This window comes from Lycium barbarum, chromosome 7 (assembly GCF_019175385.1).
Source record: "Lycium barbarum isolate Lr01 chromosome 7, ASM1917538v2, whole genome shotgun sequence".
NCBI classification, from domain to species: Eukaryota; Viridiplantae; Streptophyta; class Magnoliopsida; order Solanales; family Solanaceae; genus Lycium; species Lycium barbarum.
The window spans coordinates 123,344,255-123,359,261 of NC_083343.1; the positions used below are offsets into that span (position 1 = coordinate 123,344,255).

Sequence of the window (15,007 nt, forward strand, 5' to 3'; positions counted from 1 at the left end):
TAGCATCCTTATTATGTCTACCATAACATCAGACGAATCTTGATTTGGTGGATTGAAGTTGGTTCTAGATGCAAAATATATCTTGATATGGTGAATTCAATTTGGTTTTCGGTGCGATAGAATTTTTTAAAGGGAAATTTACTTGCCATAACTACTCCTAAGACTTAATTATGGATAGTAACTACATTTTTTAATATTTAAGTTTAGTAACTATATTATTCAAAATTTACATTTCATAGCTACCCCACTTTTTTAAATTAAATGTGCTGCCCCATAATACCTAAGTTTTTGCCGTTTTAGCTTCATGTCCACCAAGTGTATTTTCAGTGTATACAACCGTTTTCACACCTATTTTCAGGGTATACAGCCGTTTTTTACTCAACAGCGATTTTGTATTTCGTTGTATTTCGCTGTATTTCGAAAACGCGAACATGACCAAACTCAACAACGATTTTGTATTTCGTTGTATTTCGAAAACGCGAAAATGACCAGACTCAACAACGATTTTGTATTTCGTTGTATTTCGAAAACGCGAAAATGACCAGAAATACAACAAAAGTAGTTACGAATTGTAATTTTGCAACTTGTAGCTATAAATTGTTAGAACCTATTAAAAGGTAGCTATTTGTATAAGTTTTACTTTTTTAAACAACAAGGAAGCTCATCGTACTTATTTAAAAATAAATAAAAGAATACATCCGATCATAACCTATTTTTAAAGGGTGAAAATCATTTACACCCCCAACTATGCTTTAAAAATCAAATTCCCCCCTCAACTTTGAACAATAGACATTCTCCCCCCTTTATCCTATGCACTTTTAGAAATGCCTATTTTACCCTTACATTATCAACTTTTGTCTTCTTTTTTTACTTCTATAAAATCATGATATTTTTTTCATTTTTTTAATTTCTGTAACAAATTTCTTATAAAAAATAAATATTATTTTCTAGGCGAAGAATAAAGTGAGAAATAATAATTGAGTTTATAAGTTAATGATGTTCTATAATAAAATAAATTAGCAGAATAAACAAAAAATTAATTTTATTAAAAAATAATCAAAACTTTAATATTTATTTATCAAGTGAAATATAACATGTCATAATAACTTTAGAAATATATTTATATGCAGGTAATGCAAAAAAAATTATAAAATAGAGTTAAATTTTTAAAATGATTTATTTATACTGTAAATGAATTTTATAATAATCTAAGAAATTTTCATTAGTGACAATCAAAACTTGTTTATTTATATAAACAATAGAGAAGAAGAGAGAAGTGAAACTTAAATATACACACATGCATGTGCGTACACATACATACTTACTACATATAATATTGAAATAACAATAATAGCATTACATTTTGTTACAAATTCATAAAAGTATTATTCTACTTATAAATGTTAAGTGAAAATAGAATCTCTTGCCATCTTACAATTTGAATAGAAGAAAATAGTTTTTTCAAATCTCTTATGTGTTTTTTTGTAGGCAAAAGTCATAGATAGCCCCCTAAACTTTACCACATTTTCCTCTGGGCTACCTAAACCGAGGGTTGTACCTATTGGGTACCTAAACCAGTCTAAATTTGATCCTATTGGGTACCTTTTTCACAATAATCACCAAATTAAGAGAGTGTATTACACTCTCCATGACGTGAAAAATTTGTCCAATGAAAACGTGACACGTGGCGGTTGGATCCATCATAATAATTAAAAAATAAATTATACACCCCTCCCCCAATTTTCATCTCCTTTGCGCCCCCCCTCCCCCCCCTCACCTAGGCCGCCGCTCCCCCACCACCAACCGCCGCCGCACCACCGCCCCAACCGTCGTCTCCCCACCCCACCAATAATTTATTTCCCTTTTCTTCTCTTATTTAGGTCTATCAATGTCTTTACAAAACTCACCAACCTTTAATGAAAGGTGAGATAAAAAAAAAAAAAGAGTCATAGTAATGGTGAATCTCCATTTTTTCCAGTGAACGAGTCATAATAATGGTGAATCCCCATTTTTTCCGGTGAACAAGATGGTAATGCTATTTTTCAGATCTAAAAAGGACAAAAATGGTGGTAAAAAATAACATCCAATTCAAAAATTAATTTTATATAAATAATTAAAAGAAATGAAGTGTTATAATGAAGAAGAAGAAGAGAAAAAAAAGGAAGATGGAGAAGAGAAGAGAGAAACGTATAGTGCATAAAAAAAAAAAAAAAAAGGAAGAAGATGGAGAAGAGAAGAGAACAACGTACAGTGGGATGGGGTCAGGGGACAAGACAGGTGCCTGGGGGGGGGGGGAGGTGGGTTACTTTTTTATTAATTTATCTATTAAATTTTATTTAAAAGAAATAAAATTTTAACCAAAAAAAAATTAAGGATGAAAGGGCTGTCACGCGCCCAACAAAAAGTGTAATCAATTGTTGCGCCACGTAAGCGCCACATAGGCAAAAGGTACCCAATAGGATCAATTTAGACTGGTTTAGGTACCCAATAGGTACAACCCTCGATTTAGGTAGCCCAGAGGAAAATGTGGCAAAGTTTAGGGGGCTATCTATGACTTTTGCCTTTTTTTTTAAGATCTCTTATATGTAAAAAATGAAGATCTCTTGTAAAAACGTCATAAAACTGAATAAAGTTTGTAAAGGACCAAAAACCTTAATGAACTTAAATAAGAATATATAAATACCTAGATTAAAAAAATTGTTATATATAATATAAAAATGTATTATATAAATTGAGGATTGAAAAAAACAAGGGTGAAATAGTCATTGCATAGGATAAAAGAGGGAGAATGTCTAGTGTTCAAAGTTGAGGAGGAAGTTTAATTTTTAAAGCAAAGTTGGGGGGTGAAAATCATTTTCACCCATTTTTAAATGATGCTGATAGATTTCAAACCCGATTAGAAAGAAGAAATATAAAACAAAAATAATCTAAAATAGAATATTACATTTTCCTAATCGTATAATATTTTCACCATTTTTAAATGATGCTGATAGATTTCAAACCCGATTAGAAAGAAGAAAACTAAAACAAAAATAATCTAAAATAGAATATTACATTTTCCTCCTAATCGTATAATTTTTTCAAAATATTGTATGGTTATATAGTCGAAGGCTTTTTTGCTTATCTTTTGAAGATGAATTTCTAAAATTCCGTAAAGAAATTCAAAATTTTAACTTTTTTTTAAAGTAAAATACATATCTAAATATGATTTTGACTTTCAAATACTATTATTTAACTTAAACTTTAGAAACTCAATTCTCTTTTTCAAATTTTAACCAATTTTATGTCATGCCATAAAGTGGCAATCTCATAGTGTTGACTTGAAAAACAGAAAATGTTCATCAGAAGAAAAAAAGAGCATTAATCTCCCAGGCAAATAATTGAATATTGCCTACGTGGCAGATTTTATTGGCAGGTTGACTGCTTAAATAACCGAGTAGACAACTCTGCTAACAAACCATTTGCAGCAGAATAAAAAAATAAGTGAAAGATAAAAGAAAGAATTGTTCCCCACCCACAATGCCATAATCCCACAGCCACGAGAAGTAATGCATGTGCTCGGTTTTGTACAATACTTCAATCTTATATTATTATAGTTATTATATACTACTTCCTCGTCTCATGCGGTTCTAATTTATATGATGTAATTTAATTGGATACGTAGTTTAAAAAATTAAGAAATACTTTTGAATCTTATGATTTAAATTGTGTGGTTATAAATCATTTCGTTAATTGCAAAAGGTAAAGTTTAAAGTTAAAATTATTGTCAAATAAGGAAATATGTCATTCTTTTTTTGACGCACTAAAAAAAATGTATCATATAAATTGAGATGGGAGAGTATGACTTTTGATTTAATTTAAAATGAAACTTGAGATGATAATTTATAAATGTTATAAATATCCAACTAGTGGATATCCATTAATTTGGAAATATCCCAAAATATCCCAAATATCCCAAAATATCTCCTTTGTATGTTGCTCCTATAAATAGGATGCACAGATGCAATGTTGACAGAGCAGAAGTAAGATAATCTGATATCTCTCTACATATTCTCTCTACATATTTCTTCTGTGTATTTACTTCATAGTTTTATTTTATAACACGTTATCAGCACGAGACTCTGTCATCTCGAGCAAATACTTTACAAGCCTCGAAGGTATTGATTTCTTTGTTTTCCATTACTAATGGCAAATCTTTTTAGACGTGAATTTGTAGCCTTAGATATATCCGGCAATAGCTATATGTCTTGGATTCTTGATGCCGAGATTCACCTTAATGCAATGGGTCTGGAAGACACCATCAAAGATAAAAACGAGGCATCAAACCAAAACCGTGCTAAGGCAATGATATTCCTCCGCCATCATCTTGATGAGAATTTAAAAAATGGAATATCTCACGGTTAAAGATCCTCTTACGCTGTGGAATGATCTGAAAGATAGATATGATCACCTGAAGATGGCCATACTTCCACAAGCACGTTTTGATTGGCTCCATTTAAGGTTCCAAGATTTTAAATCTGTTAAGGCATACAATTCTACTATGTTTAAAATTATTTCTCAATTGAAATTATGTGGTGAAAATATTACTGATCTTGATATGCTGGAGAAAACATTCTCCATTTTTCCTGCCTCGAGTATGCTCCTGCAGCAGCAATACCGAGAGATGAAGTTCAAAAAATATTCTGATCTAATCTCACATCTTCTAGTGGCTGAACAACATAATGAATTACTGATGAAAAATCATGAAAGTCGACCCACTGGTACTGCCCCATTCCCTGAAGTGAATGAGGCAAATTTTCGCCATTCTAGGCGTGGAAGAGGTCGTGGCCCCAGTCGTGGTCATGGTCGTGGTCGAGAAAGGAATTTTAATCATGATTCTTGTTTTGCACCATATAATACCCTTCACCACCAGCAGTGTAAAAAGAAGGATGAAAAGCATGAAGTTGTGCAAAAGAAAAATTCAGAAAATAATTGCTTCTGATGTGGAGGAAAAGGGCACTGGTCACGTACCTGTCGTACGCCAAAGCACCTTGTTGAGCTATATCAAGCCTCCCTCAAAAGGGCAGAAAAGGATGCCGAAGCAAATTTTATTTCTGAAGATAATGTTGAGCCCATGCATCTAGATGTGGCAGATTTCTTTGAACTCCCTGAAGGGAAAATAGATCATCTGATCGGTGATGGATCTGTATTAACTTAGATATTTCATACATGTCATTTGTATTATCTAATGTGGTTATGTTTCCATATATATATAATAAAGTGTGTGAAATACTTTGTCTAATCAAAATATCTACTTCGATGTTTACTTTGCCGATTCTTTCGTTTTGAAGAATATATGGAAAATCCTCAAATATTATTTGGATCAATGACAAATCATGAGATATTTGTGTGATTGATAGTGGAACAACGCATGCTATATTCAAAGATGAGAAATACTTTTCTCAATTGCGTAGAAAAAGGGGAAATATTAATACTTTTCTCTTAAGATTAGGATTGCCGTTTCGTGGTCATGATGAGAGCATATCATCTACAAATAGAGGTATATTTCTTGAACTTTTGCAATGGTATGGAGCCATGAATCAGGAAGTTGGAAGCATTATATTACAAAATGCTCCAAAAAATGAAATGATGTGTTGTCCAAAAATTCAAAAAGATATTGTTGATGCTTGTGCAAAAGAAACAATCAAAGCTATTATTGAAGACCTGGATGGTGATTATTTCGGAATACTGGTTGATGAATCGAAGGATATATCACACAAGGAGCAAATGGCACTTGTTCTACGATATGTTGACAAAAAAGGTGAAGTGATAGAGCGATTTGTTGGTATTGTCCATGTTAATGATACATTTGCACGATCAATGAAGGAAACAATCTATTCTTTTCTTTCGGATCACTCATTAAGTCCATCCCAAATACGTGGACAAGGTTATGATGGTGCTAGTAACATGCAAGGAGAACTAAATGGTCTTAAAAGTTTAATTTTGCGTGATACTCCATCTGCATATTCCACCCATTGTTTTGCTCACCAATTGCAGTTGACACGTGTGGCTCTTGCGAAGAAAAATATAGATGTGGATGATTTTTTTTGTATAGTTACTAATGTATTGAATATTGTTGGAGCATCTTATAAGCGCAGGGATTTGCTCAGACAACATCAAGCTGCAAAGTTAGAAGAGTTGCTCATTTCTGGTGAAGTGCACACAGGACGGGGACTAAATCAAGAATGTGGGCTTCAACGACCAGGTGACACTCGTTGGGGTTCTCATTATAAAACATTACAGAATTTCATTGATATATTTCCATCAATTCTTTATGTTCTTGAATTTGTTGCATGTGAGTGTCCAAATTATATCGATAGACTTACAGCTGAAAGTCTTGCGGATAAGATTAAGGGGTTTGATTTTGTTTTTATGTTGCACTTGATGTTGGAAGTTCTGAAGAAGACAAATTATTTGAACTGCTCATTACAGAAGATGGATCAAGATATTGTCAATGCTATGGGGCTGCTCAATACTGCAAAGCAAGAATTGCAAATGATGAGGGATAGGGGATGGAAATCATTACTCGATGATGCCTTTTCTTTTTGTAATAACCATGAGATATTTATTCCGAAGATGAATGCTAACTACATTCCTGGGAAGTCGAAACGTAGAGCTCTTGATGTTACATATTCTCATCATTTTCGTGTTGGAATTTTTTATCCTGTTATTGATTTGCTGCTTCAGGAGCTTAATAATCGTTTCGACACTGTTAGTACTGATTTACTTCTTGGTATGGCTTGTTTACATCCAGCTAAGTCATTTGGTAATTTTGATAAGAAAAAGGTAATGAGGTTGGCTGAATATTATCCGAATGAGTTTGATAGCAACAAGCTTCGAGATCTCAGTTGCCAACTTGATAATTTCATAGTGTATGTTCGAGGTTCTGATAAGAGATTTTTCAATAAGAAGGGTATTACTGATCTTGCTAAAGTACTGGTTCAATCAGAATTGCATCAGACCTGGCCACTTGTTTATTTGCTTATCAAGTTGACTCTTATTCTTCCAGTTGCTACTGCTTCTGTGGAACGAGCTTTCTCATCGATGAAGTATATCAAAAATGAACTCCGCAGCAGTATGAGTGATGAATTTTTAAATGGTTGTTTAGTCTGCTATGTAGAGCGTGGGATATTTGCAACTATAAGTAATGATGCTATTATTCATCATTTTCAGAAAATGAAAAGTCGTCGAGCGCAGTTGTGATTTGTGACTGCAGGTCTTTTTTTTGGATCATACTTGAGACTAAGTCTTTTTTTTTTTGGGATCGGACTTGTGACTTCTGACTAGAAGTCTTTTTTTTTATCAGACTTGAGACTAAGTCTTTTTTTTTTGGATCGGACTTGTGACTACTGACTAGAAGTCTTTCTTTTGTATGAAACTTGTGATTAAAAGCCTCTTTTGGTAATGATAATATTAGTTGCAGTTTTCTTTTAGTGTTGCATTCAAATAGTTGTGCATTTATATTATGTCATCGTTAGCAACTCATGTTAAAGAAAATGAGGCACCCACGACCCTGAAATCCTGGGTCCGCCTCTGTTTACCAACCATTTATATCAAATATTAAACGATCTACAATTTGATAGTATATTTATAACAAATTTACTCTTACCAACCAGGTAGGATGATTATATTAAAGAGTAGTTACACTACAACTCACGTTCAATTTTTCATTTTATTGAACTAAAGTTTCATAAATTGATGTTGTATTTTTTAGAAAGGCCTTCTAGTAGTGTATTAATTTTATTATGAATTATGACTTGCTCATTTGGTAAGACTGTATAAGAATTGGGAAAGTTTTGATGATTTTCACAATTTGTGAGGTTTTTATGCTTATAAGAAAAAATACAACTTGAAAAATCCAAATTGTATGTCAAAACAAAACTTCAACTTCAAATCATCGTTGTAGGAATCTAGTAGCTCAGTTGGTTGGCTACCTAAACTCTCACCTTGTTGGTGAGGGTTTGAATCTCCACGTTATAATCTCTTTCCCCTACCCTTATGTAATTAAAAAAAAAGTTAAAGAAAAAATCAAATCATCGTAATTTTAAATCATATCCAAACGACTCCTATATATATATATATATATAGACACACACCTATGTGTACATAATATACACATACATATACTGGCAACACTAATACCCCTGGAGAAACATAAAAGATTCTTCTATGCTTGTACAACGTCTTCCTCGTGAGTAGTCTCAGACGTGTGTCTACAGCCCCCACCGCCCCACGCCACGCCACCCCCCGGGGACAACCCATTTTCTATTCTTCTCATATATACGAGAAAATGAAAAAAGTGGTCCAATATTTATAATTACGTTTGAAATAGTCCTTTTAAGTATGTACATAACAGTTTTGGTCCTTTAAGTTTGCTAAAAATTAATACTTGTATTCTGTATAAAATATTTTTCGAACTCTAAGGAAACAATGAAAAATTCTTTTTAACTATAAACACCAAGAAAGTCCCATCTTATCTTAAAATATGCAACAGAAAAAACTATACTAAGCACTAAAAAGATAAATGAAATTAGCAAAACTTACAGTCTTACACCCAAAAAAATTGCACCAGGCTGTAGACATAAATAGTACTCCTTCCATCCCAATTTGTGTATTTTATTCAGCCTTTTGGTCTATCCCAAAAATAGCGTCTCTTTCTATATTTAGTAAGTGGACAATTTAAACATCCTACATGACAAGTTTATCTTTTTTTGCACGAATTGCCCTTCATTTGGGGTGATCTTTAATTTTTGCTCTTCAAATTGGTGGTCTTTAAGTATTGCCCTTCGCCTAACACCCTGAGGTTGTGGGTTCAAACCCCAGCACAATTTAAAAAAAAAAAAATCACAAGCCAAAATTTCACCAGGCAGAATTTTGCAAATCTTCCCATGTAAATTCTGCCTTCCTTCAGGCAGAATTTATGCCTGAAGGGCAAATTTTAAAGACCACTATTTTGAGGGGTAAAAATTAAAGACCACCTCCAGCAAATTGCCCCAAGTTTATAACCACATGATTCAATGACATTTTAATACGTTATACACATTTTTAATTTAGGATCACAAAATTCAAAAATCTCTCTTTATTTCTCAAATTCCATGCATAATCAAACTAAGACACTTAAATTAAGATAGAGGAAGTATAAAATAGCAGAACCACAAAACATTATACTTCTAAATGTGAGTTTCCGCTTATTTTTTTCTTCATACTTCACATTAAATCGAGATAAATATTTGAAAGAGACTAAGGTGCTGCTTGGTCATAAAAATTATTCACTTTTTTCTGGAATTTCTTTTCACTTTTTTTACTTTTGGGCGTTTGGCCATAAATATTCCTAATACAACTTGAAGTTGTATTCCAGAATACTAAAAACTCAAAAAAAAAAAATTTTTTTTTTACTTTTTTATAATTACATTTCACCAAAAACTATAATTTCAAAAACTATGGCCAAACACAACTCTAATTCCAACTTCAAAAATTTCAAAAAAAGTGAATTTGTTTTTTATTTACGGCCAAACGGCACCTAAAAGTGTTAACTAAAAACCCTTACGTGGATATTACTTAAGAGACAATCTTGAACTACCCCTCAAACATAAAGGACTATTTTTGTCGTTCTCTCTCATATATTAGACATAGATAGAGAGAAAAAGCGCGCGTGTGTGAGAGAGAAAACAAGAAAACAACAACACCAAGAAGCAAACTAATAATGATGTGGGAAGCTGGAGGATCATCAACATCTTCCGGTGTACCTGAGAATGGTGGTGGTAATAGTAATAGTGGGAGGAGAAAACCATCTTGGAGAGAAAGAGAGAATAATAGGAGAAGAGAGAGAAAAAGAAGAGCTGTAGCTGCTAAGATTTATACTGGTTTAAGAGCTCAAGGCAATTATAATCTTCCTAAACACTGTGATAATAATGAAGTACTTAAAGCTCTTTGTATTGAAGCTGGTTGGATTGTTGAACCTGATGGCACCACTTATCGCAAGGTTCTTGTTTTTTCTCACACACTTTATGTAAATTGATGATTTAGGTGAAGTTGATTGATTATTAGGTTCTTTTTGTTTGTTTTGGTGACCCCATTAGTGGGGTTTACTTGGATTTTGCTTAGATCTAAAGGTTTGGCTTATGGGGTTGCTCTTTTTTGGATCAAGATTGCTTTTTTCAATGCACCCATTTTGATGGATTTATTTGATGTTGTATGCATTTTAGCGTATATGAATATCAGTTTTTGAGTTGCTGAGTTTCTGGATTTGCTGAATTCTATGTTTTGATCTGTTCATGTTGTTATGTGTTGGTTATTTTGTGAAATTAGAGTGATCTAGTGCATAGCTTTGTTAAGAAAATGGAAGGAATTTTTGGGGTAAAGACTTGCTCTTTCGATTTCAAATGTTGTTAATTTGGTAGTGAAAGGAGAAAACGCGTGCGTGTGTGTGAGAGAGAAAACAGAAAACAACACTAACGACAGCAAAATGATAATGATTTGGGAAACTGGAGGATCATCAACATCTTCCGGTGTACCAGAAAGTGGTGGTGGTGGTAGTAGTAGTGGGAGGAGGAAACCATCATGGAGAGAAAGAGAGAATAATAGGAGAAGAGAGAGAAGAAAAAGAGCTGTGGCTGCTAAAATTTATACTGGTTTAAGAGCTCAAGGCAATTATAATCTTCCTAAACACTGTGATAATAATGAAGTACTTAAAGCTCTTTGTATTGAAGCTGGTTGGATTGTTGAACCTGATGGTACCACTTATCGCAAGGTTCTTGTTTTTTCTCACACACTTTATGTAAATTGATGATTTAGGTGAAGTTGATTGATTATTAGGTTCTTTTTGTTTGTTTTGGTGACCCCATTAGTGGGGTTTGCTTGGATTTTGCTTAGATCTAAAGGTTTGGCTTATGGGGTTGCTCTTTTTTGGATCAAGATTGCTTTTTTCAATGCACCCATTTTGATGGATTTATTTGATGTTGTATGCATTTTAGCGTATATGAATATCAGTTTTTGAGTTGCTGAGTTTCTGGATTTGCTGAATTCTATGTTTTGATCTGTTCATGTTGTTATGTGTTGGTTATTTTGTGAAATTAGAGTGATCTAGTGCATAGCTTTGTTAAGAAAATGGAAGGAATTTTAGGGGTAAAGACTTGCTCTTTCGATTTCAAATGTTGTTAATTTGGTAGTGAAAGGAGAAAACGCGTGCGTGTGTGTGAGAGAGAAAACAGAAAACAACACTAACGACAGCAAAATGATAATGATTTGGGAAACTGGAGGATCATCAACATCTTCCGGTGTACCAGAAAGTGGTGGTGGTGGTAGTAGTAGTGGGAGGAGGAAACCATCATGGAGAGAAAGAGAGAATAATAGGAGAAGAGAGAGAAGAAAAAGAGCTGTGGCTGCTAAGATTTATACTGGTTTAGGAGCTCAAGGGAATTATAATCTTCGTAAACGCTGTGATAACAATGAAGTTCTTAAAGCTCTTTGTAATGAAGCTGGTTGGATTGTTGAACCTGATGGCACCACTTATCGCAAGGTTCTTGTTTTTTCTCACACACTTTATGTAAATTAATGATTTAGGTGAAGTTGATTGATTGTTAGGTTCTTTTTGTTTGTTTTGGTGACCCCATTAGTGGGGTTTTCTTGGATTTTGCTTAGATCTAAAGGTTTGGCTTATGGGGTTGCTCTTTTTTGGATCAAGATTGCTTTTTTCAATGCACCCATTTTGATGTATTTATTTGATGTTGTATGCATTTTAGCATATATGAGTATCAGTTTTTAAGTTCCTAAGTTTATGGATTTGCTGAATTCTATGTTTTGATCTGTTCATGTTGTTGTGTGTTGGTTATTTTGTGAAATTAGAGTGATCTAGTGCCTAGCTTTGTTAAGAAAATGGAAGGAATTTTAGGGGAAAAGACTTGCTCTTTCGAATTCAAATGTTGTTAATTTGGTAGTGAAAGGAGAAAACGCGTGCGTGTGTGTGAGAGAGAAAACAGAAAACAACACCAACAGCAAAATGATGGGGGAAGCTGGAGGATCATCAACATCTTCCGGTACCGGAGTTGGTGTACCTGAAAGTGGTGGTGGTGGTAGTAATTGTGGAAGGAGGAAACCATCATTTAGAGAAAGAGAGAATAATAGGAGAAGAGAGCTGTAGCTGCTAAGATTTATACTGGTTTAGGAGCTCAAGGGAATTATAATCTTCCTAAACGCTGTGATAACAATGAAGTTCTTAAAGCTCTTTGTAATGAAGCTGGTTGGATCGTTGAAACTGATGGTACCACTTATCGCAAGTTTTTTAATTCTATTTCTCTCCGTTCAATGGTATTAACTGTTGGTTCCTGGGAACCAGTAACTTTTGCACAGATACTGTATTTATATTGAGAAATCTGTTAAATATGTGTTGGGAACCTAGTGACAAAGCAGACTCTTGGTCCAGCCATAGAAATGGAACCTGCTTAAGCTTTGCTCCCTTCTTGACGAGGGTTCATTCCCCTCGAGCACTTTGAGATCACTGGAACCCATAAACTTCAAATCCTAATCCGCCCCAATAGTTTGGAATTGAATAGTATAGAGTGACGGAAGAGAATTAATTAGGGTCGAGTCCAACATTGAGGTGCAGTTGATTGATTGATTGGTTGTTTTGGTGATTCGATTAGTGGGTTTTGTTTGGATTTGCTTAGATGTAAAGGTTTGGCAAATGTGTTTGCTCTTTTTGGATCAAGATTGCCTTTTTTCTGGTGCACTCATTTTGATGGATTTATCAATGTTTCATCGGTGATCTGTGAAATTGGGTTGGAGCAACTACTGTCTTTTGTTTATCGGTGAACTTGAATTAAACTTTGATATATTTGGTTTGTATGGATTTTAGCATATATTAGCATGAATTTTTAAGTTGCTAAGCTTCTGGATTTGCTGAATTCTTTGTTTTGATCTGTTCATGTTGTCGTGTGTTGGTTATTTTGAGAAATTAGAGTGATCTAGAGCATAACTTTGTCAGATAATGGAAGGAAATTTAGGGGAAAAGATTTGCCTCAAATTAAATTGTTGTTAATTTGGTAGTGAAAAGTAGGGTCCCTTGGGTGATTTCTTCTGTAGTGAATTCTTTTCGAGATTCCATTTTCTGATCTGTTGAGGTTTCTTTTATTAGCTCAATTGTCATGCTATCCAGCAAATTCTCTCCGAAACTCAAATTTTCATGAGAAGTTTCGTCTTAATGTTTTCTCAGTTATCGATATTAATTGTGTGGTTTGGGGTTTAGAACTTAAAACAATAATCAATATTTGAGGTGAAGGCATTTACTGCTAGTGTTTGAAGAATAATTCGAAATTGGAGTAGGAAACCAAATTTGTTTACAATATGGTAATTTATTTAAGTCATGTTTTAATAAGATTTTTAGTCTGAACAATATAGGAATAGAGTTACTAGTTCCTAGCTAAACTAGGTAGGAATTTCCTGTCTTGCCATGCTATCCTGCAAATTTGCTCTGTGAAACTCAAATATCACTAAATTTTTGTATTGGTGTTTCCTTTTCTATCCATCCTAACTGTGTGGTTTGGTGTTAGTAACTTAACAATAAGAAAAACTTGATGTGTGTGATTCAGGGATGCAAGCCAACTCCGATGGAGATTGGAGGCAGTTCAGCAAACATCACGCCAAGTTCTTCACGGCATCCTAGTCCCCCATCATCATACTTTGCTAGCCCAATTCCGTCTTATCAACCAAGTCCAACTTCATCTTCTTTCCCCAGTCCATCCCGTGCTGATCCCAACATGATGTCATCACACCCGTACTCTTTTCTCCATAATGCCATTCCATCATCCCTTCCTTCATTACGAATATCAAACAGTGCCCCTGTAACACCACCTCTTTCATCACCAACTAGACATCCACCTAAGCAAATATTCAATTTGGAAACTTTGGCCAAAGAATCAATGTTTGCTTTAAATATCCCTTACTTTGCTAATGCGTCAGCCCCAGCAAGCCCAACTCGCGGTCAGCATTTTACTCCTCCGACTATACCCGAGTGTGACGAATCTGACTCATCTACCATTGATTCAGGCCGGTGGATCAACTTCCAAAAGTACGCACCCAATGTTCCAGCTTCTCCAACTTTTAATCTTGTAAAACCTGTGGCTCAGCCACTTCATCCTAATGATATGATCACAGAGAAGAAGGGTAAGAGCGTAAAATTTGATTTTGAAACTGTATCAGTCAAGGCATGGGAAGGGGAAAGGATTCACGATGTAGGATTCGATGATCTGGAACTCACTCTTGGAAGTGGCAATGCTCGCATGTGATGAAGCACGTTGCATTCTAGTGGATTATTCGAGTTTCGTCTGGAGAGATATGGCACAAACGTAGATCTTTCATAAATTGCTTCTTAGGATGGATTGGATTTTTTCTGTTGCTATTTACCGTATGTATAACATTCTTTTCCGTTTTCTTCCTATATCTGAAAAGGCCCCTTTAAATTTAGACGTGTCATTTCACAAGCATTACGTGTAGATATATGCTTGTTCCAGTGGTCGACAATCATTTTCTTCATTGTAGACTAGATGGAGCTTCTCCGTTGAACTATCCACAATTTTTCGTTTATTAGAACTTGCTTCTTTTGATGGATCCAGCTTCAATTGAAATGGACAATGTATTTTTTTTGTCACTCTGATGTTTGTGTGCGCACCATAAGGATATCAAGCGTGTTACAGTTTATACATTCGAACTGCTTATAATCTGCGCCACTCTGCTTTGCTTTGTTTCTGAGTTCTGTATTTCTATCTATTTGATGATATTCTTGCTATCTTTTCGCCTAATGGCAAGATGCAGGACTATTCGTCCTGTTATCAGATTCCTGAAGGGATAGGCCTTTGACAAGATGGCCAAGCAAATAGTTGTGTTTCATTCCAGTTTGTCATGTCTCCAAAGGGACTGACTAAAAATGACCACATCTGCCATAAGGTACAAGTAGCACATTGATGACAAAATG

The 15,007-nt window shown here is 34.3% G+C and overlaps 2 protein-coding genes across 5 annotated transcripts; both read left to right on the top strand.

Moving 5' to 3' along the window:
* The first annotated feature begins 5,488 nt into the window (after positions 1-5,488).
* LOC132602558 (uncharacterized) lies at positions 5,489-7,565 on the top strand. Of its 2 annotated transcripts, XM_060315378.1 has the most exons (3): positions 5,489-5,800; positions 6,138-6,244; positions 6,472-7,565. In XM_060315378.1, the coding sequence occupies exon 3, from the start codon at positions 6,475-6,477 to the stop codon at positions 7,240-7,242; it is 768 nt and encodes a 255-aa protein (XP_060171361.1). In that variant the 5' UTR covers positions 5,489-5,800; positions 6,138-6,244; positions 6,472-6,474; the 3' UTR covers positions 7,243-7,565. The 2 variants fall into 2 exon arrangements, with proteins under 2 accessions (XP_060171361.1, XP_060171362.1); XM_060315379.1 differs by having other exon boundaries at positions 5,489-6,244.
* A 2,063-nt stretch (positions 7,566-9,628) lies between these two features.
* LOC132604121 (protein BRASSINAZOLE-RESISTANT 1-like) lies at positions 9,629-14,735 on the top strand. 3 transcript variants are annotated; one of them, XM_060317471.1, is made up of 2 exons: positions 9,629-10,021; positions 13,626-14,735. In XM_060317471.1, the coding sequence occupies exons 1-2, from the start codon at positions 9,743-9,745 to the stop codon at positions 14,319-14,321; spliced, it is 975 nt and encodes a 324-aa protein (XP_060173454.1). In that variant the 5' UTR covers positions 9,629-9,742; the 3' UTR covers positions 14,322-14,735. The 3 variants fall into 3 exon arrangements, with proteins under 3 accessions (XP_060173454.1, XP_060173452.1, XP_060173453.1); XM_060317469.1 differs by lacking the exon at positions 9,629-10,021 and adding an exon at positions 10,090-10,789; XM_060317470.1 differs by lacking the exon at positions 9,629-10,021 and adding an exon at positions 10,836-11,557.
* The last annotated feature ends 272 nt before the right edge of the window (positions 14,736-15,007 follow it).

Coding starts and splice junctions, on each gene's coding strand:
- LOC132602558 (XM_060315378.1), top strand. CDS start 6,475: ATGGATCAAGATATTGTCAATGCTATGGGGCTGCTCAATACTGCAAAG.
- LOC132604121 (XM_060317469.1), top strand. CDS start 10,505: ATGATAATGATTTGGGAAACTGGAGGATCATCAACATCTTCCGGTGTA. Junction 10,790..13,625: donor ATGGTACCACTTATCGCAAG/GTTCTTGTTTTT, acceptor TGTGTGATTCAG/GGATGCAAGCCAACTCCGAT.